The sequence below is a fragment of the Myotis myotis genome, unplaced genomic scaffold, assembly GCF_014108235.1.
Source record: "Myotis myotis isolate mMyoMyo1 unplaced genomic scaffold, mMyoMyo1.p scaffold_m19_p_10, whole genome shotgun sequence".
Taxonomy (NCBI): Eukaryota; Metazoa; Chordata; class Mammalia; order Chiroptera; family Vespertilionidae; genus Myotis; species Myotis myotis.
In genome coordinates this window covers 22,826,009-22,842,415 of record NW_023416314.1, presented here as the reverse complement: position 1 = coordinate 22,842,415, position 16,407 = coordinate 22,826,009, and the positions used below count along the sequence as shown (strand labels likewise).

The 16,407-nt window shown below is 42.8% G+C and overlaps 1 protein-coding gene across 1 annotated transcript in view; it reads left to right on the top strand.

Moving 5' to 3' along the window:
- HEPHL1 (hephaestin like 1) overlaps positions 1 to 16,407 on the top strand; it is a 62,461-nt gene that overhangs the window by 35,356 nt on the left and 10,698 nt on the right. The window contains exons 10-14 of the mRNA XM_036324679.1: positions 410 to 560; positions 3,468 to 3,680; positions 7,456 to 7,669; positions 12,917 to 13,056; positions 15,379 to 15,519. Coding sequence (XP_036180572.1) covers positions 410 to 560; positions 3,468 to 3,680; positions 7,456 to 7,669; positions 12,917 to 13,056; positions 15,379 to 15,519 — 859 coding nt within the window. The remainder of the gene's footprint in view (positions 1 to 409; positions 561 to 3,467; positions 3,681 to 7,455; positions 7,670 to 12,916; positions 13,057 to 15,378; positions 15,520 to 16,407) is intronic.

Below are 16,407 nucleotides of genomic sequence, written 5' to 3'. Positions count from 1 at the left end.
GAAAAGGCCCTGAGGTGGGAATGAGAGAGGTTGGTGTGAGCGTGGCTGCAGTAAGCAGGGGCTGAGTATGAGGGCATGAAACGAGAGAGAGAGAGAGAGAGAGAGAGAGAGAGAGAGGCCATGATCAGGAGAGTAAGACAGTGATGGCCAGCTGACAACAGCAGTACTACAGGTAGAAAGCCTTATTTCCCACCTGGGGAAGGAGAAGGATATAATGAGAAAGATGGATTTTGGGGGAGTGTAATAAATTTATCAGAATCATCCTCAGAATCCCGATTTACAAAATTACCCTGTACATCTATGGCTGATGCCGATTCTTGTTTACTTCGTGTTAACTTTGCTCGTGAGACCGAGCTAAGAATGTCTCCAAGCTGTACTTTTCACATATTCATTTCTTTCTTCTCTGTAGAAAGGAATAGACAAGGAATTTTACCTACTGTTCACAGTCTTTGATGAGAATCTGAGTAGGTATCTTGATGAAAACATTCAGAAGTTCACCCTGCGTCCCTTCAGTGTTGACAAAGAGGACAAAGAGTTTGTGAAGTCCAATCGGATGCATGGTATGAAAAGTGACTTTTTCCCTGTAAAGAAAAGGCGTCGTTGCATTTGGAGTGAAAACGTTTTATCTTAGTTTTTGGTGTCTTGGGTATTGTTTTTGGATGAGTCAATTAGTTCACGGCTTCAGCCTCACAAGGTATAGTGAACCCTCAGGATCTCCCAGAGAGGTTGTGACCTTAAGTAACACTTCTAAAACACTTTGTCAGCCTTAGATGGAGCAACACAAAATTAGAACTTGCAAAGGTCACAGTGCCTCTTAATTGTATAAAATCACTGACAAAATGCCCTCCCTTGGGTTCGCGATAACAGCATTAAGTCTGATAACCCCAGTGATAACTGGAGGTAATCACTATACTGCAAAGGAGCTCTTATCATGTTGTCTGTGTGTCTGTCTAAAGGGTTAATTTGTAAAATTCCAGCCATTCCTATTCCAGATCTTCATTTAGGAGGAATTACTTAATTCACCTTCCCTGCAAGATTCCAAACTCAAATGCCTGCTAGAGTGTGCAGCCAAAAAGGGGGAAAAAAAAAAGTGCCTAAAACAAACACTGTAAGATAGATAAAGGTGCTAAGCTGCTTGTCTTAGGACCCAGGATAACATCTACTTATTGCCTTTAAAACATTATGAGAAAATAACAAAGCAGCCCTTAATCTCCCTCTCCCACAAGGAAATCCAAGGTTCCAAGTGACTCACCGCAACCAGCTCACAGACTCCTAAGGTCCCGGATGCTCCATTCCAACAGAGTTCCCTCTTGGGCCAATAGAAAGCATGGAGTAACGCATTTGCATTATCATCTTCTACAAAAAGCTTTGTTATAACTCAATACAAAGTTTGTTTGCAATCTGCCTAGTAGCTAATAAAAAAACTAAAGCTAGAAATGAGGAAACATAGCAATTCCTTAGTGGAGAAGGTAAGTTGCAAATGAAATTTATCATAAGAGAGGCCTGTGTATAGAAAACATTCAACAGCCTCATGGGCCATGTCAAATCCAGCCCCATCTTGGTTTGGCCATGTGAACATGTTTGCATATTTTGGACATGCAGACTGTCTCATTTTAAAAGCAAAGTCAAGGAAAATCATGTATTTTAATTTAAATTTTACATTAATTATGAATTAAATTACCTCTCCAGTCTTGCTTGCATGGAGTGGAAGAAAAGTGGCAACAATACCAAAGAGAAGGTACCTCACATGGCATACAATGCTTTGCATTGCACCTGTTCTATAGTCTATATTCAAAGATGTTTGCTGAATGAATGAACAAATGAATGAATGAATGTTTCAGAAAGAGAGGCATTAAAATAGTTCCCGGGCAAGAGAACATTTCTACCAGCCAGCCAAGGACTGTTATTACAATGATATCTCTTTGATATTCAGTGGACAAGATTTAGATAATTTATTTTCAGAGCATGATCAAAGATTCTTTTTTCAGAAAATGAGATGTTCTTTCTCAGAAGCCCAGGGCTTCTTGGAATTTCCACTAATAATCTTAGATATCTGAGGAAAATTACCAACCACCCCTGGTTCTGAGACACAGAAATAAGAAGTAATTTTGTTTGAGAATGGGATTATAACAGAAGATCGTTCAGGGTATAGCAGTTGTTTCTTCCTACGATGGGCATTAGTAAAGAGTGGGGGCAGGGATGGAATCTTTATCTCTCTAATGGACATCAAGCATGAGACATAGTTATGTGCAGTTGCCCCTCAGACAGTGCTGCTCAGTCATGGCATTCATTCACCCCCCCCCTCCCCCGCCACACACACACAGAGTGAGAATGTGCTTTGTAAATTCTCTATGCACTGCTCCAGGTAGCCACTATCAAAACATTGGGGTTGATGTAAAAGATAAAAAACAGTTTGCATTTCTGGAGATACAGATGGTATTCATATCTAAGTAAGAAGTACTCTAAGTTCTTTCAATTATTTTACTGAGGTAGGAAAAGTTACCATAAGGCAAACTTATTTACCCAAAGACTACCTTCTTATAAACTTAGTGTTCCTCTTCCCCACCACCCACCTCCAAAAAAATTCCTCTCCACTGATACAACAGCCAATATAATGTCAATTAATTGCAAATCTTTCAAATGATGCAGGATCCATGAAGTCAGTAAAGGAATGTCTAATATCTTCTAGAATCAAATCAAAGCATTGACAAATAAGGATCTGACAAAATTATATGAATTAAAACTGAGAAAGAGACATTTTACAAGGGAGATGACAGGATAGGAATCTCAAAAGAAAATGATTTTCATATCAAGAGTTTTAGAGAAGCCCTAACTGGTTTGTCTCAGTGAATAGAGCGTTGGCCTATGGACTGAAGTGTCCCGGTTTAGATTCCAGTCAAGGGCATATACTGTGGTTGTGGGCTCGATCCCCAGTAGGGGGTGTGCAGAAGGCAGCTGATCAATGTTTCTCTCTCATCAATGTTTCTAACTCTCTATCCCTCTCTCTTCCTCTGTAAAAATCAATAAAATATATATATTTTAAAAAGTTTTAGAGAAGACTTTGGGGAAATTGGTAAAGTCCAAAACTAAAATTGAAAATGAAAGATATCATGTTAACCATCAAACAATCTTATCAGAGAAAAGGATACCAGAACACAACCTGATTTATTCTTTACTGATTCTTATAATTCACACATGCCCTTGTGTACATGTTGTTACATGTAACATTTTCACGGTTTTCGTATATTTTTATTATTCATTGTTCATTTCAGTTTCCATTTGAAATTGATTCACCACGACTTTTCCCCAGTACTATTATTCTCTGATAGTAAGGATCTTCTGTAAAGAGTTTGAACACTTGAACACCCCACCCCCATGCATACTGAGAAGCTTTCACTAAGATTATGTGTTTTCAGTATTTCTACAAAATTATAGTGGGCTCTGACTACGTCTTTCCTTCCATTTAGCTATTAATGGTTATATGTATGGCAACCAGCCGGGCCTTAACATGTGCAAAAAGGACAGAGTTTCCTGGCATATGATTGGAATGGGCACTGACACCGACATGCACGGAGTTTATTTTCAAGGCAACACCATCCACCTTCGAGGCACTCACCGTGACACCCTGGCCCTGTTTCCCCACACCTCTACGACGGCATTCATGCAGCCGGACTATGCAGGTAAAACTTGGCAGAGCCATCTCAGGTGACCAAGTTTCTATCTTCAGGCATATACTCTTAGGGTTGTTCCTCAGAAGACATTCGTCAAATTTGGGCACTTCAGGGTGTGTAGAAAGAGGTACAGTCTTGATTAGAATCAGAGAATTCCATTTTATTCCAAACATGTAGCATAAAGGACAAAGGAGAACCATCTAAAAGAACATCCACATCCACAAAGCAGAAGTGGGAGTCCTCTAAATGACCTCGCTGCACAAATCCTAGAAGCACGCTCCTGATTCATATCCATGAACAATTTAGCCCTGAGAAAGAATATATTTTTTTTCTCTTTAACCACAGACATCATTTTAGTTGCTGCTCTGAAGCATCTTACCAGATATGGACAGCCCAGTGGGTGCTTCTAGGTTACGGACATGGCCTGGTCTGTCTTCTCTAGAGATTGATAATTTCCCTTTTGATGACTTATTTGGGGGCTTTTCTGTTTTCATTCTGTTGGGTACTCTTGGTTTCCCCAGAGGATAAGCTGCACTGGGCCTGAAGTCCATGGAAGGCCCATTGAGGTGCCCGCATGGCATCTCTTCTTTTAGAGACTCCTAAGCCAATTAAATACTCAAGGCACTTTTATAAGAGGTATAGAGCAATACAGGGCAGCATAGGCTTGCTGTTGCATGAAAAGTAAGGATAACAAGTGCTATCCTTTCAACATGTTTCTACACCTAACATTTTCATTAGCTTTGAAAAGAAACCAATATGCTACTCAAGATGAGTACTTGCCAACTCTGCCCCCTTCATGAATGGATGTTTACTTCTTTAATTAACACTGAAATTGCAGTGTAGGTGCCTCCTGGTGCCATTGGTTAAGAAATTGAGGTTTGGGCTTCAAAACTTTTGCCCAATAATTGCCCCAGAGTAGGAGCTCCATAATCTGTGCCTTGTAAACATCTAGTATTCAGCCTTTCTATATTAATATAATTATTCAATTATAAGTCACCCAAACCAAGGGATGCCTTGGGCACAATGATTTTTTTTTTTTTTTAAATACACTCCAAAACCAAAAAGAGGAGAGGAGAGAATTGCCAAATAGTTTTAATCCATTGAAACAGACATTCAAAGCTAGAGCTGGCTGGGATAATTTTAGAGACCTGGCTACTTATTACATGCCATGAGTATTACTCATGTGCTCTACAGGCTTCTAAAGAGCTTCATGACAATGGTTTCCGGTTTATGTTTGGTGCTAAGTATAAATCTGTGACTGCTTAACAGCTTGGCCATTTCACCAATTCCTGTCCCTCGTCTATCAGCCAAAAAGAGTGCCCCAAACTGGGCAAAGTAGACTATAGTCTGCAACTCAAACATTTTCTTTTTCTTTGTTTTAAAATCACTCTGTTGAGGTATGATTGATATGCAAAAAGCTGTGTGCATTTAATATCTACAAATGAACTAGTTTGGAGTTAAGTACACACCTCTGAAACCATCACCACAAACAAGGCCTTAAACTCCTCTTTGTTCTGGGAGAAAATAATTCCTTGACTATTGAAAAACATGATGAACACAACATATGCAGAAGAAGCTCTTTCCAAGTCTGTCCTCAAAAGTGCTTTCCCTTGTGGTTTCACAGAGTCTCTTCTGCCGCAACCTTTTGCAGCAGGGGTTCAGGATCTGAAGGAGGGGCTGATGCACAAGTGAAAATACTATACAAGAAATATGAATTTAGAAGGCATGGGGGGCCAGGTGGAGCCCTCTCGCTTGGAGAGGCACACTGAAACCTGGACTTATCTGCTTTTTATTCAATTTTAGATACACATCTTGCCCTCAGTAAAGCACTGGCAAACAGGTAGCAGACATACCGTCTCTAAGGTCAATAAAGATCAGTAAAGAACAGTAAGGCGCAGTAAACATTTACTTTGGGCTATTAGGTCAGGAAATTGCTTCGAGCCACCACTATTTCAACACCAAACAATCGCTGCCTAGCGTCAGCCTACTAATGCCCAAGGTCCATGGGCCTTCCTCGTTCCTTGGTGCACTCTTATGACAGTATTAGGAAAGCGGTGGCTTTCCACACTCTTCCTCATGAAGGTACTCACCAGAGGCTTGGAGGTTCTAAGGTGGCCACTGAACCAACAATTTTTGCTCATCCTGAAGGGATAATTTGGCAGTATTTAGATATGTGTAGCATGATAAAAATTCTCTCTGTGCACCATAGATAATGAAGGCTACAGTAATTACTCACCTTTAAGAACAGATTCTACCAGAGGAAGAGAAGATTTATTGATCCAATCATTTTAATAACAGTAAATATCTTCCAACAATTTTGTTTTATATGATTTTATGGTGAGTTCAATTAAAATATATCTACCTGATGCTAATACATCTAGAAAATTCAGTTTAAAAATGACATAATCTGCCGAAACTGGTTTGGCTCAGTGGATAGAGCGTCGGCCTGCGGACTAAAAGGTCCCAGGTTCGATTCCGGTCAAGGGCATGTACCTGGGTTGCAGGCACGTCCCCAGTGGGGGATGTGCAGGAGGCAGCTGATCTATGTTTTTAACTCTCTATCTCTCTCCCTTCCTCTCTGTAAAAAATCAATAAAATATATTTTAAAAAATTAAAATTAAAAAAAAAAAATAAATAAAAATGACATAATCTCAATCAAACATGGTTGTTGGCCCTAGGTGGGGAAATCTAATTGACTTTTTATTTTTTACTTTTCCTCTGGCATAATGTAGACCTATCATTGGTAATGAGAATCTCCTTGGCTCAAAGGCTTAATGAAGTAGTATGTTTGGCTTTAATAATACCTTATATGTGTATGGTGCTTTATAGTTTATGAAATCCTTTAGGGCAAATACATGGCTTCAGAAATGAGTCCTCATTTGAACTTTGTCTAGGATATTAATCTTACAGGTAATTAGTTCTGTTTCAACTGGGCTGGGCTAAGATAATCATCCCCAGCTGTGATCTTCCAAGAGTACCTAATAGGTGTGCACAACAGAGAAGACCCAGAGAAATTACTTTTCGGCAGCAACTTTACAAGTTTTATTTTTCCACTAGAGGCCTGGTGCATGAAAATTCATGCACTGGAGGAGGGGGTCTCTCAGCCGGGCCTGCCCCCTCTCACAGTCTGGAAGCCCTCAGGGGCGGGAGGCGACCCGGTGATCAGGAGAAGGTGACACCCCCATCACACCTCTGCTGCTGCCACTGCCGGCAGTGCAAGCCTGAGCCTCAAGTGGCCCTGGGTGGCTGGACAGCCACCATCAAGGCTTGCCTGCACCTCGGACCCATTCGAAGCAGCTGGGCAGCCGCTATCTGAGGCCTGCCTGCACCTTGGGCCAGCTGTAGGCAGCTGGGGGGCTGAGGGCGGGTCTGGCTGCACCATGCATCTACCTCACCCTCCCTTCCCCCCTCCCCCCAGCAGGGCTGAAAGGACTGGAGGTTCCAGCAGGGCTGAGGGGACTGGGCGCCTCCATCTTGGGGCTATGGGCTCTGCCATCTTTGTGATGGCGTGACAGTCGATTTGCACATTCCCTCTTTATTAGATAGGATTGCAAGTGAATTTCAGATGGTATTTTCCTCCCATAAGTAAATATATTCCAAGTAATGTTTTCCCCCTTGGGGGTATGATTTTGAAATACTACATAAAGGTGACGTTTTTTAAAAAATGTACCTTCCCAGTTATTTATTTTGGGATAAAATATGTTTGCTAGCAAACCCACACCAAGAACAACAACAAAAACCACAATCGACCATCATACCAAATGCCGAGCCGTTTCTCTTCCAGGTATTTTCAGGGTGTTTTGTTCCACCATGCACCACTTCACGAGAGGCATGAATCAGATATACGAGGTCAACAGCTGCGGCAACAAGGACCCTTCAGAGCAGCCGTACGGGATGATAAGAACCTTTTACATCGCCGCTGAAGAGGTAGAATGGGATTATGCCCCTAACAAAAACTGGGAGTTCGAAAAGCAGCACTTGGACGCAGGAGGGGAAAGGTACCACGGGCGAAGCCGCCAGGTCTCTTGGGTGGGATTGCACATGCGCCGTAGACAGTTTTCAAATGTGGAAACCTAAGAATGCCCCAGTTTTGCCTGCACAGTTCTGGCAGAGACTTTTACTGTGAGCACAAAAGGGGAAGGAAGCTGCCTGTCTCCATCCCAAGAAGGGGACCTGAGGTCATTTTGAGGGCCCTTGTGGGCGGGCTCAGTACACCTCCACCAGCAGTGGCTGGTCCACATGTGGCTATGACGAATGAAAGTGACTTTGAGTGAGCGTCTAGAACAGTGGTTCTCAACCTGTGGGTCCCGACCCCTTTGGGGGTCGAATGACCCTTTCACAGGGGTCGCCTAAGACCATTGGAAAACACATATATTTTTTATGATTAATCACTATGCTTTAATTATGTTCAGTTTGTAACAATGAAATTAGGGGTCATCACAACATGAGGAACTGTATTAAAGGGTTGCAGCATTAGGAAGGTTGAGAATCACTAATCTAGAGCGAAAGGGTTTAAGGGAGGAGGCAGATCCCAGTGATCGTGGGACTGAGAAGACAGAAGGTGAAGCAGGCGGCAGAGAGGGTGTAGACCCTGGTGAGAGGATGGACTGCGGTAGATTGAGGACCGCGAGGAAGGGGGCCAGAGGGTGGGCCACTGACCAAGTGCTGATCTGGGTGGGAGACAACCCAGCAGCAGGCAGAAATGCCATTTGAGATAGGAGGAACAGGTCTCCTCTCTACAGGGCCCTGCACCCAGGAAGTCAGCAAGACTGATCTTCGCATGAAAGCGCTGTCAGCCATGCTAAGCAGCAACTAATCAGCGAGGCTCAAGTCCCTGCTGGCTAGTGAGCCCTAGTCCTCCTAAGCCCCCAGGATGCACTGCGGTAGAGTCAGACAAGCAGGGGTGGGCAAACTTTTTGACTGGAGGGCCACAAAGGGTTCTTAAACTGGACTGGAGGGCCGGAACAAAAGCATGGATGGAGTGTTTGTGTGAACTAATATAAATTCAAAGTAAACATCATTACATAAAAGGGTCCGGTCCTTTTTTTTTTAGTTTTATTCATTTCAAACGGGCTGAATCCGGCCCCGCGGGCCGTAGTTTGCCCACGGCTGGTAGAGGCATCTGTCAGGCTCAGACCTGCAGACTTCCTCCCCCAAAAGTTCATCTCCCCCCACTTCTCAACTTCCCTCTGTTTGGATATCACTGTCCCCCATAGACAGACTCAGAGATTTCCATGCAGAGAGCTAAAATCGCCCAACTGGTCATTGGCAGAGCTGGAATTGAACACAGACCTTTTGAAGGACAAATACCAGGACATGTTGACTTCGGTGCCCCTGTCCTCTTGGTTCTTTATTATCATCCTTCCTTCTCCCCTCCCCTCCACACTCCTCATACTTATCCTTTATGGCTATGCCACACACAAACTCCTCTACACACAGCTGTTCCTGACCCAATAGGTTTGTATCTCTTCTACCTTGTTGACCTCTGTTTTGAGGGTTCAGATTCCTGGAAAAGAGAATATAACAGTGCCACCTTATGGATAACTGAAGAAACAAAATGAATCCACACTTTTAAAAGATTTGCCTCGGGGACAAGACGACTTAAAATTCATTCAATTATTCACCAACCCATTTTTTAAACCAGACACCCCTCTCCTACAAACCCAGTGCTGCCAATACAAGTTAAGAACTGATGTCAGTGCAATGGAATAGGAATTAATACTAATTTGGCCTTTTCTAAAATGATTATTCCTTTACAAGGCTGCCATAACTAAAGAAATAATTTTGTTGCATGTACAATTTTAGCTCATGAGTGTGTAAGATACATAGCCTTCCTTATTTTCTGGAAACTCAGTGTAATTTCGGTATTAAGTCCCCCGCCCTCACCCCTCATCCCTCTGGGCTGGGAGGAAGTTCTAGGTTCAGTCCTCTGGGATTGTCTCCGCAGTTATACAGAAGGATAGCAGGTGTTGAGTGTACTTGCACTCTGCCCCTGCCACTCTGGATTATTGTGAACAAATAAATAGATAAAAGCAAAGTAAAATGAGAGCATGCTCACATGTTCAAAGTATAACCAATCTGTAGGTAAAATAACAGTACAGAAATGAAACAAGTTCCCCTAGTGGGACATCTGTGGTACCCTGTCAATAGGAGCCCAGGAACAAAGGCCCCTTCTATACCCCAGTTGCTATTCCTCTGTCCTTTGACCCAAGGCCATCGCATGGGACACATCTGTTTTTTTAAGCCACCACTGGGTACAGGAAGTCTTTCCCTGAGGCTTGCAAAGATCATACTGGGGGAGCTTTGGGTCCCAAAAGGCAAAAATGGGGCCATCAGCACAATGCCAGGGTTTGTGCAGTGGGAGAGAATTTGAAAACAGAAGTTCAGTTGCTATAGAGAAATAAAGTTGAATTCCTAGTATTCCTGACTGACATGCAGATAATGTAACTAACCTGGGATTCAAGATAATAACCTCCATCTATTGAGCACCCACCGGGATCCAAGCATTTTGCTAGGGCTTTTACAAACTACCTGGTATGACCCTCACAACACACGTGATTAGCTTTGACTCAGCACCACACAGGACATCCTAAAGAGATAATGATAGAGCAAGTGCTTACATGGTGCTTAATAAGTGTCAGGCTCAGTGCATTACAGATCTTATCTCATATAATCCTCACGCCAATCCTGGGAGCGAGACACATTATTATCACCTCATTTGCAGGAAAAGGAAAGCTGAAAACAGCAGAGCGTGGCTCCAGAGTCTGTACTTGTCACTACCACAAGCGTTACTGTGACACCTGGAAAATAAAAGCAGAAGAAAAGTTCCTTCCCTTGGAAAGCATACAGTGTAGGGTAGAAGGTATATGTGCGTTTGTTAAATACCTACTGTGTGCTAGGCATTGTGCAAAGTGCTGGCGAAACAGTGCTGAGAAGGGCAGACAAGGCCCTTCTCACACAGACTTGATGGTCCAAGGGCAGACAAGGCCCTTCTCACACAGACTTGATGGTCCATGGGGGGGCTTAAAAAAACAGATGTGTCCCATGCGATGGCCTTGGGTCAAAGGACAGAGGAATAGCAACTGGGGTATAGAAGGGGCCTTTGTTCCTGGGCTCCTATTGACAGGGTACCACAGATGTCCCACTAGGGGAACTTGTTTCATTTCTGTACTGTTATTTTACCTACAGATTGGTTATACTTTGAACATGTGAGCATGCTCTCATTTTACTTTGCTTTTATCTATTTATTTGTTCACAATAATCCAGAGTGGCAGGGGCAGAGTGCAAGTACACTCAACACCTGAGTTGGACAAGCACATTGAGTGAGGCAATCACTATGAGAGGGAAGTGCAGGGTGCAGCCAGAACTCATAACAGGAGCACACAGCCCCTTCTGGGGGAAAGACAGAAATCGGTTAAGTGGTTGGGGAAAGCTTCTGGGAGGAAGAAATCTTTGACCAGGAACATGAGGAGTAAACAAATTGAAGAGGTAGAAGCTGCACTCTTGGCACAGGGAACAGCACACGGGAGGCCTGGAGGTGGAGAGGGCATGTGGTGTTCAAGAGAGTGAATGTTTAGCCCTGATGGGTGTGGCTAAGTTGGTTGAGCACGGTCCCATGCACAAAGAGGTAGCTGGTTCGATTCCCGGTTGGATCAGGTTTTGAGCTTGAGCCCCATAGGGGGCATGCATGAGGCAACCAATCAAGGTTTCTCTCCCTCTCCCTCTCCCTTCCTCTCTCTCTCAATAGAAACTTTCCTTTTTTTTAAAGAGTGAGTGTTAAGAATGACCTGAGCATAGAGTATGTGGGGGCCAGTGATGGGAAATAAGGCTTGGGAGGCTGTCAGAGGCAGATAGTGAAGTGGTGGCATGAGAGCCAATTCAAAGAGTTTGGCAGTGGGAAGCCATAATAAGGCTTTCCACAAGGACCGACGTGGTTGAATTTATTGTTTAGGATCACTGTCTGCAGTGTAGAGCATAGAGGAATGGGAGGAGTGTAGTCGGCAGGAGGATGGTTAGGAACAATTCCAGTTAATGCAGGTGGCTTAGATTAAAGTGTGGGCAGTTTCATGTATCGCCATAGTTTAGAGATAAAATTGATAGATTTTTTAAAATCTTCTGTGATGGTCTAGCTTGGTGATAGATTAAGTATACAGTCAGTCTTCATTATTGGTGGGTTCCACATTCACGACTTCGCCTGTTCACTAAAATTTATTTGTGACCCCCAAATACATTCTTGTGGTGCTTTTGTGAACATTTGCAGATATGCGTAAGGCAGCAATAATTTTGTGTCCCCTGATATTCATGTCAAGCAAGGCCTCTCTCTGCCTTCTTGTCTCCAATCTCATGCTGTAAACCAATGTTCTATTTGTCATTTATTTAGCAACACTTTTTTTTTCAGTTTTATGCTTTTTATTGGTGATTTAGCTGTTTAAAATTTCCCCCAACAGTATCTGAATGCCCAAGAGGCCTTACAGAGGAAATATTTGTGTTAGACAAGCTTCATTCAGGCCTGCGTTACAGGACTGTTAGCTGTGAATTCAATGTTGATGAATCAGAAGTATATATTAACTAAGATGTGTTTAAACAGAAACATGTGTAAAGCAAGGTTCTATATTGATCTGTTAATGGAAATATTGTGGCCAAAGGTGAAGTGGAACCCAGCCCTGTATTTCCCCGGGGAACGTAGGTCAGTTAACTCAGTGTTTGTGGTGACTTTCTAGAACGTAACTACTGTGATTAACGAGAACCAACTGTATCTGTATTTGTACATTGGCATATGCCCAAACCACAGGCTTTCTTGAGATCTTTCAAAGTGGGAAAGCAAACCAATGAACAGAATGATAACATGAAATCTGGAGCAATGTGGGCGTGTGGGTGTTTGCACGCATGGGCATGTGTGTGAGGTGGTTACTACCCAGAAGGAAATTCCAACCCCAAGGGGCCCTTGGGCGTCTCTAACTGAGACCAGCCCTTACTCAGCACCCAGCCGGGCTTTAGAGTAATGGCTCCCAAGAGCAAGCCATGAGCCAGTGCTGAGCTGCTTGCAGCAGTACCCGCTGAGTACTTTCGAATGCGGACTCCTTGCCCCACTCCCCAACAGCTTGGCGCAAAGGCCAGCTCCCCGGGGAGATCCTAATCGCAGCGAGGTTGGGGCAGTACTGCCCCAGAGTGCCCCGCATCACTCAGAAGCACTCAGATTTTTCTACTGTCTAACAACTTTAATTTCTGCTGCTTCTGGTTTGCAGACATGGAGATATATTTATGAACCACACTGAAAACTGGATTGGCTCTCAGTACAAGAAGGTGGTTTACAGGGAATACACCGATGGAGAATTTGTCGAGATCAAAGCCCGGCCACCTCGAGAGGAGCACTTAGAACTGCTGGGTATGGCGCATGGGCACGCGCACGCACACACACACACACACACACACACACACACACACACACACACGTCCCTTAGATTTACACCTGAGAACGAAGGGAAGGAACAGAGTAGCCTGCCTTCATTCAGCCGCGTGCAACCTCTTCCTGCCCTCCCACTTTCAGGGAGCATGCTGTGTGCTCAGCCCATCCAACGCATAGTCAGATGGACAGAGCGCTGGCATAACTTCTTCAGGGTCCTCGATTACCCATGCACGAGGCCATAACAACACACATGAAAATAATTCTGACAAAAGAGGAAGCCCTTGTGGGAGAGGGGTGCTCAGGGTGAAAGGCCTGGTTTCCATTTGGGTCATGGCCTTAGATCCACTCTGCCTGGCTGACACCTGGGGCTGCCTGACCCTGTGAACAAGTTAAACCTCCCTCCCTTCCTTCCTTTTTCCACCTGAGAATCCCCAAACCTGATCCCATCGTGAAGATGTGATCTCAAGGTAGAGGACTAATCTAGATGACTTTCTGAAACCCATTCCCATTTTTAAATGCACATGGTAACTTATGTGCATAACATGACTTTACGTAGTGCTTTTTAATATCAAAATAAGGGCCCACGACTGCTAGCTCAATAAATGATCAAATGCCCCACCCAGCCACACCACACCTTCACCACCTATTGATATTGGCACACAAGCTTGTTTGTCGCACTGAATGAAGTCAGCCCTGGTGGCAGCGTTTCTTCTTTTGAGACTTGTGTGTGTCAACTGAGCTCTGAAGAAAAGGTGCTGGACCTGCCAAGGGAGCTGGGTTGCCCCTCAGAGAGCCCCGGGTTGGTTCTGCTCAGTAAAATGACACAAACGATGACTCCCTCAGAGGCAAGTCCTTGCAGCACTTCAGCCAGAGGAACAGGAGGCCCATCTACTCCTTTTCTGCAGCTCAGAGAGAGGCCTGCCTCCTGAAGTTACAAAAGGCACAAGGCAGGCACAGTACTGCTCATTACTGCTCCCTGTGACCTACCAGGCCACACATCCAAAAGCATTCACTGTTACCAGTGCAGCAAACCTGTGCAATTTAAGTGGTAATGAATATACAAATAGTGATTTTAATTTAGGCATACACATGCCCTACTTGTAATTATACCAAACTTACTGTTTAAAAACAACATGCTTAGAAATGTCTTTTCTAGCTTTATCATTTTTTCAGACACTTCCTAATTCACACTATTTCCTTCCAAAGATAATAATAGTCCAACAAATGTTAGATTTTTCTTTTTTTAGGTCTTTCTCAGAAAATCAATTAAAACCATGGTCTGAATCAGTAATGAATGGATAGGTGTGGTCAGACCTTCCTTTCATGAGCATTTCTCCCCATGAATGTAAAATTCAATAAATGCCCAAGAATGTGAATAAATAGGGAACTGGTCTCAGGTGCTTCCAAAATGGGAGTCTGTTTCCATCCCCATCAAAGCGGTGCCTCAAGAATGCCACTGTGTGTAATGCTCTGTCAGTGTGGTTGGGGGCTGGGCAAACTGCCTGGGCCACATTCTGGGCACTAAGAGGTAAAAGGCACCTGGCATGGGCGATGGCATCCCATAGTCATGCTGGCACAGGCTTCCCCTGCTTTCCATTGGCACACAGGCTGGTTGCTTCTAACAGAAATTTGTATAAATGAGGACCGAAGTGAGCGCATCTCAGCTATTCAAATATTGAGAAACAGCGTTGGACATACATTAGTGAAATCACTGTATTGATCATAAATCAATATATAAATTTACATTTTGTCCTTATCTTTCAAATCCCTTTTATACATATAACTTCACTGTATCATTATTTATAATAATTATTATTACATCCATTTACCAGATAGTGAGCAATTTCAGACTTAACAAAAGTTGCACACAGGGAGATTACAACTGAAAGTCTTCATTTCGTGGATATGGCTTTTCCTGGAGATTATGTCTAAGCAGTAGTAGAAATTTAAGCATTTATTATTGTGTTTCAGTGCACTGAAATAAGCACTTTACATGCAGTAACTTATTTAATCCTATAATAAAAACATCATTAAACCCATCTTATAGAAGAAGAAGTTGAGATTCAGGCAGGCCTTGACTATAAGGCCTCTCTAATAAGTGAAGGAGGCAGGATTTGGGCCCAAATTGGTCCAATTGCCAAAACTACATGCTATTTAATACTATATATATGGCCCTCTAAAGGAAATACACTAATGAAGAAGCTAATATTTATTTTATTTTGCCAAATACTACCTATATTTAAATTACTTCAGTGTTGAAAGAGCAACAATAATGCACACAGACCTGTGTTTTGCCTTTAGGCCCAATGATACATGCCGAGGTGGGTGACTCTATCCTGATCATATTTAAGAACAAAGCAGATCGGCCCTACTCCATCTCAGCCCATGGTGTGGAGAACACGGAGAGTGGGAAGCGACTCCAAGTGTCCATGACAAAGCCAGGTAAGTTACCCCAGAGGTCTGCTCATCCTGATGAGGACACCAGACTCAACTCTTTTCTGATCATTTCTGATCTCATTTTAATGTTAATGCATTCCAGCCATCATGTAGTCACTCCCAATATGAGATCATCATTCATCCAATGACCAAATGTTTATGGAGGTCCTAAGGTCCATTAGGGACCTAAATATGTAGTAAGACATGATAATAGCTAACACATATTGAATGTTAACCTTGTGCCATGCTTTATATATTAAAAAACACACACACTAATTTACCCTTCTAATAACCCAGTGAGGTAGACACTAACAATAGGTCATTAAATCTGGTACCATTGATTAGAATGTCCATCATTATTTATTCTGTTTCTTAAAAAGAAAAAGACATGCTGCCAATTAAACTTTAACATGCCACTGATTTTGAAAACACATCCTGACTTCAGTTATATTAAATTGTGAAAAATGTTTATCCTATAATTGATGAAATATGGTATTATGTCCATTTAACAAATGCCAAAAGCACAAAGGAGTAAAGAACTTGACTAAGTCATACATTAGTAATGAGGGGAACCCCAGTTTGTTTGATATTAGAACCTGACCTCTTAACCACATAGCTCTCTAAAGATGCTTCAAATGAGTTTGGGAGAAAAAAGCAAATAAGATCAATCATTTCAGTAGTAGTGTGGGTTACACATGATGAAATTCTAAGTAGTGAAGAATTTTAAGAATATGGCTGGGTGTGTTTATAAAAGTTCCAGAGAAGGAAGATTCATGAAGACTGATTGATTACTTAGAAACAATTAGGAAAAGGAGTAATTAGGTAAAGTTTTATATAGGAGGTAGAATTCCAGTTGGGTTTAAAAGATAAACCAAACCCAGCTGGCGTTGCTCA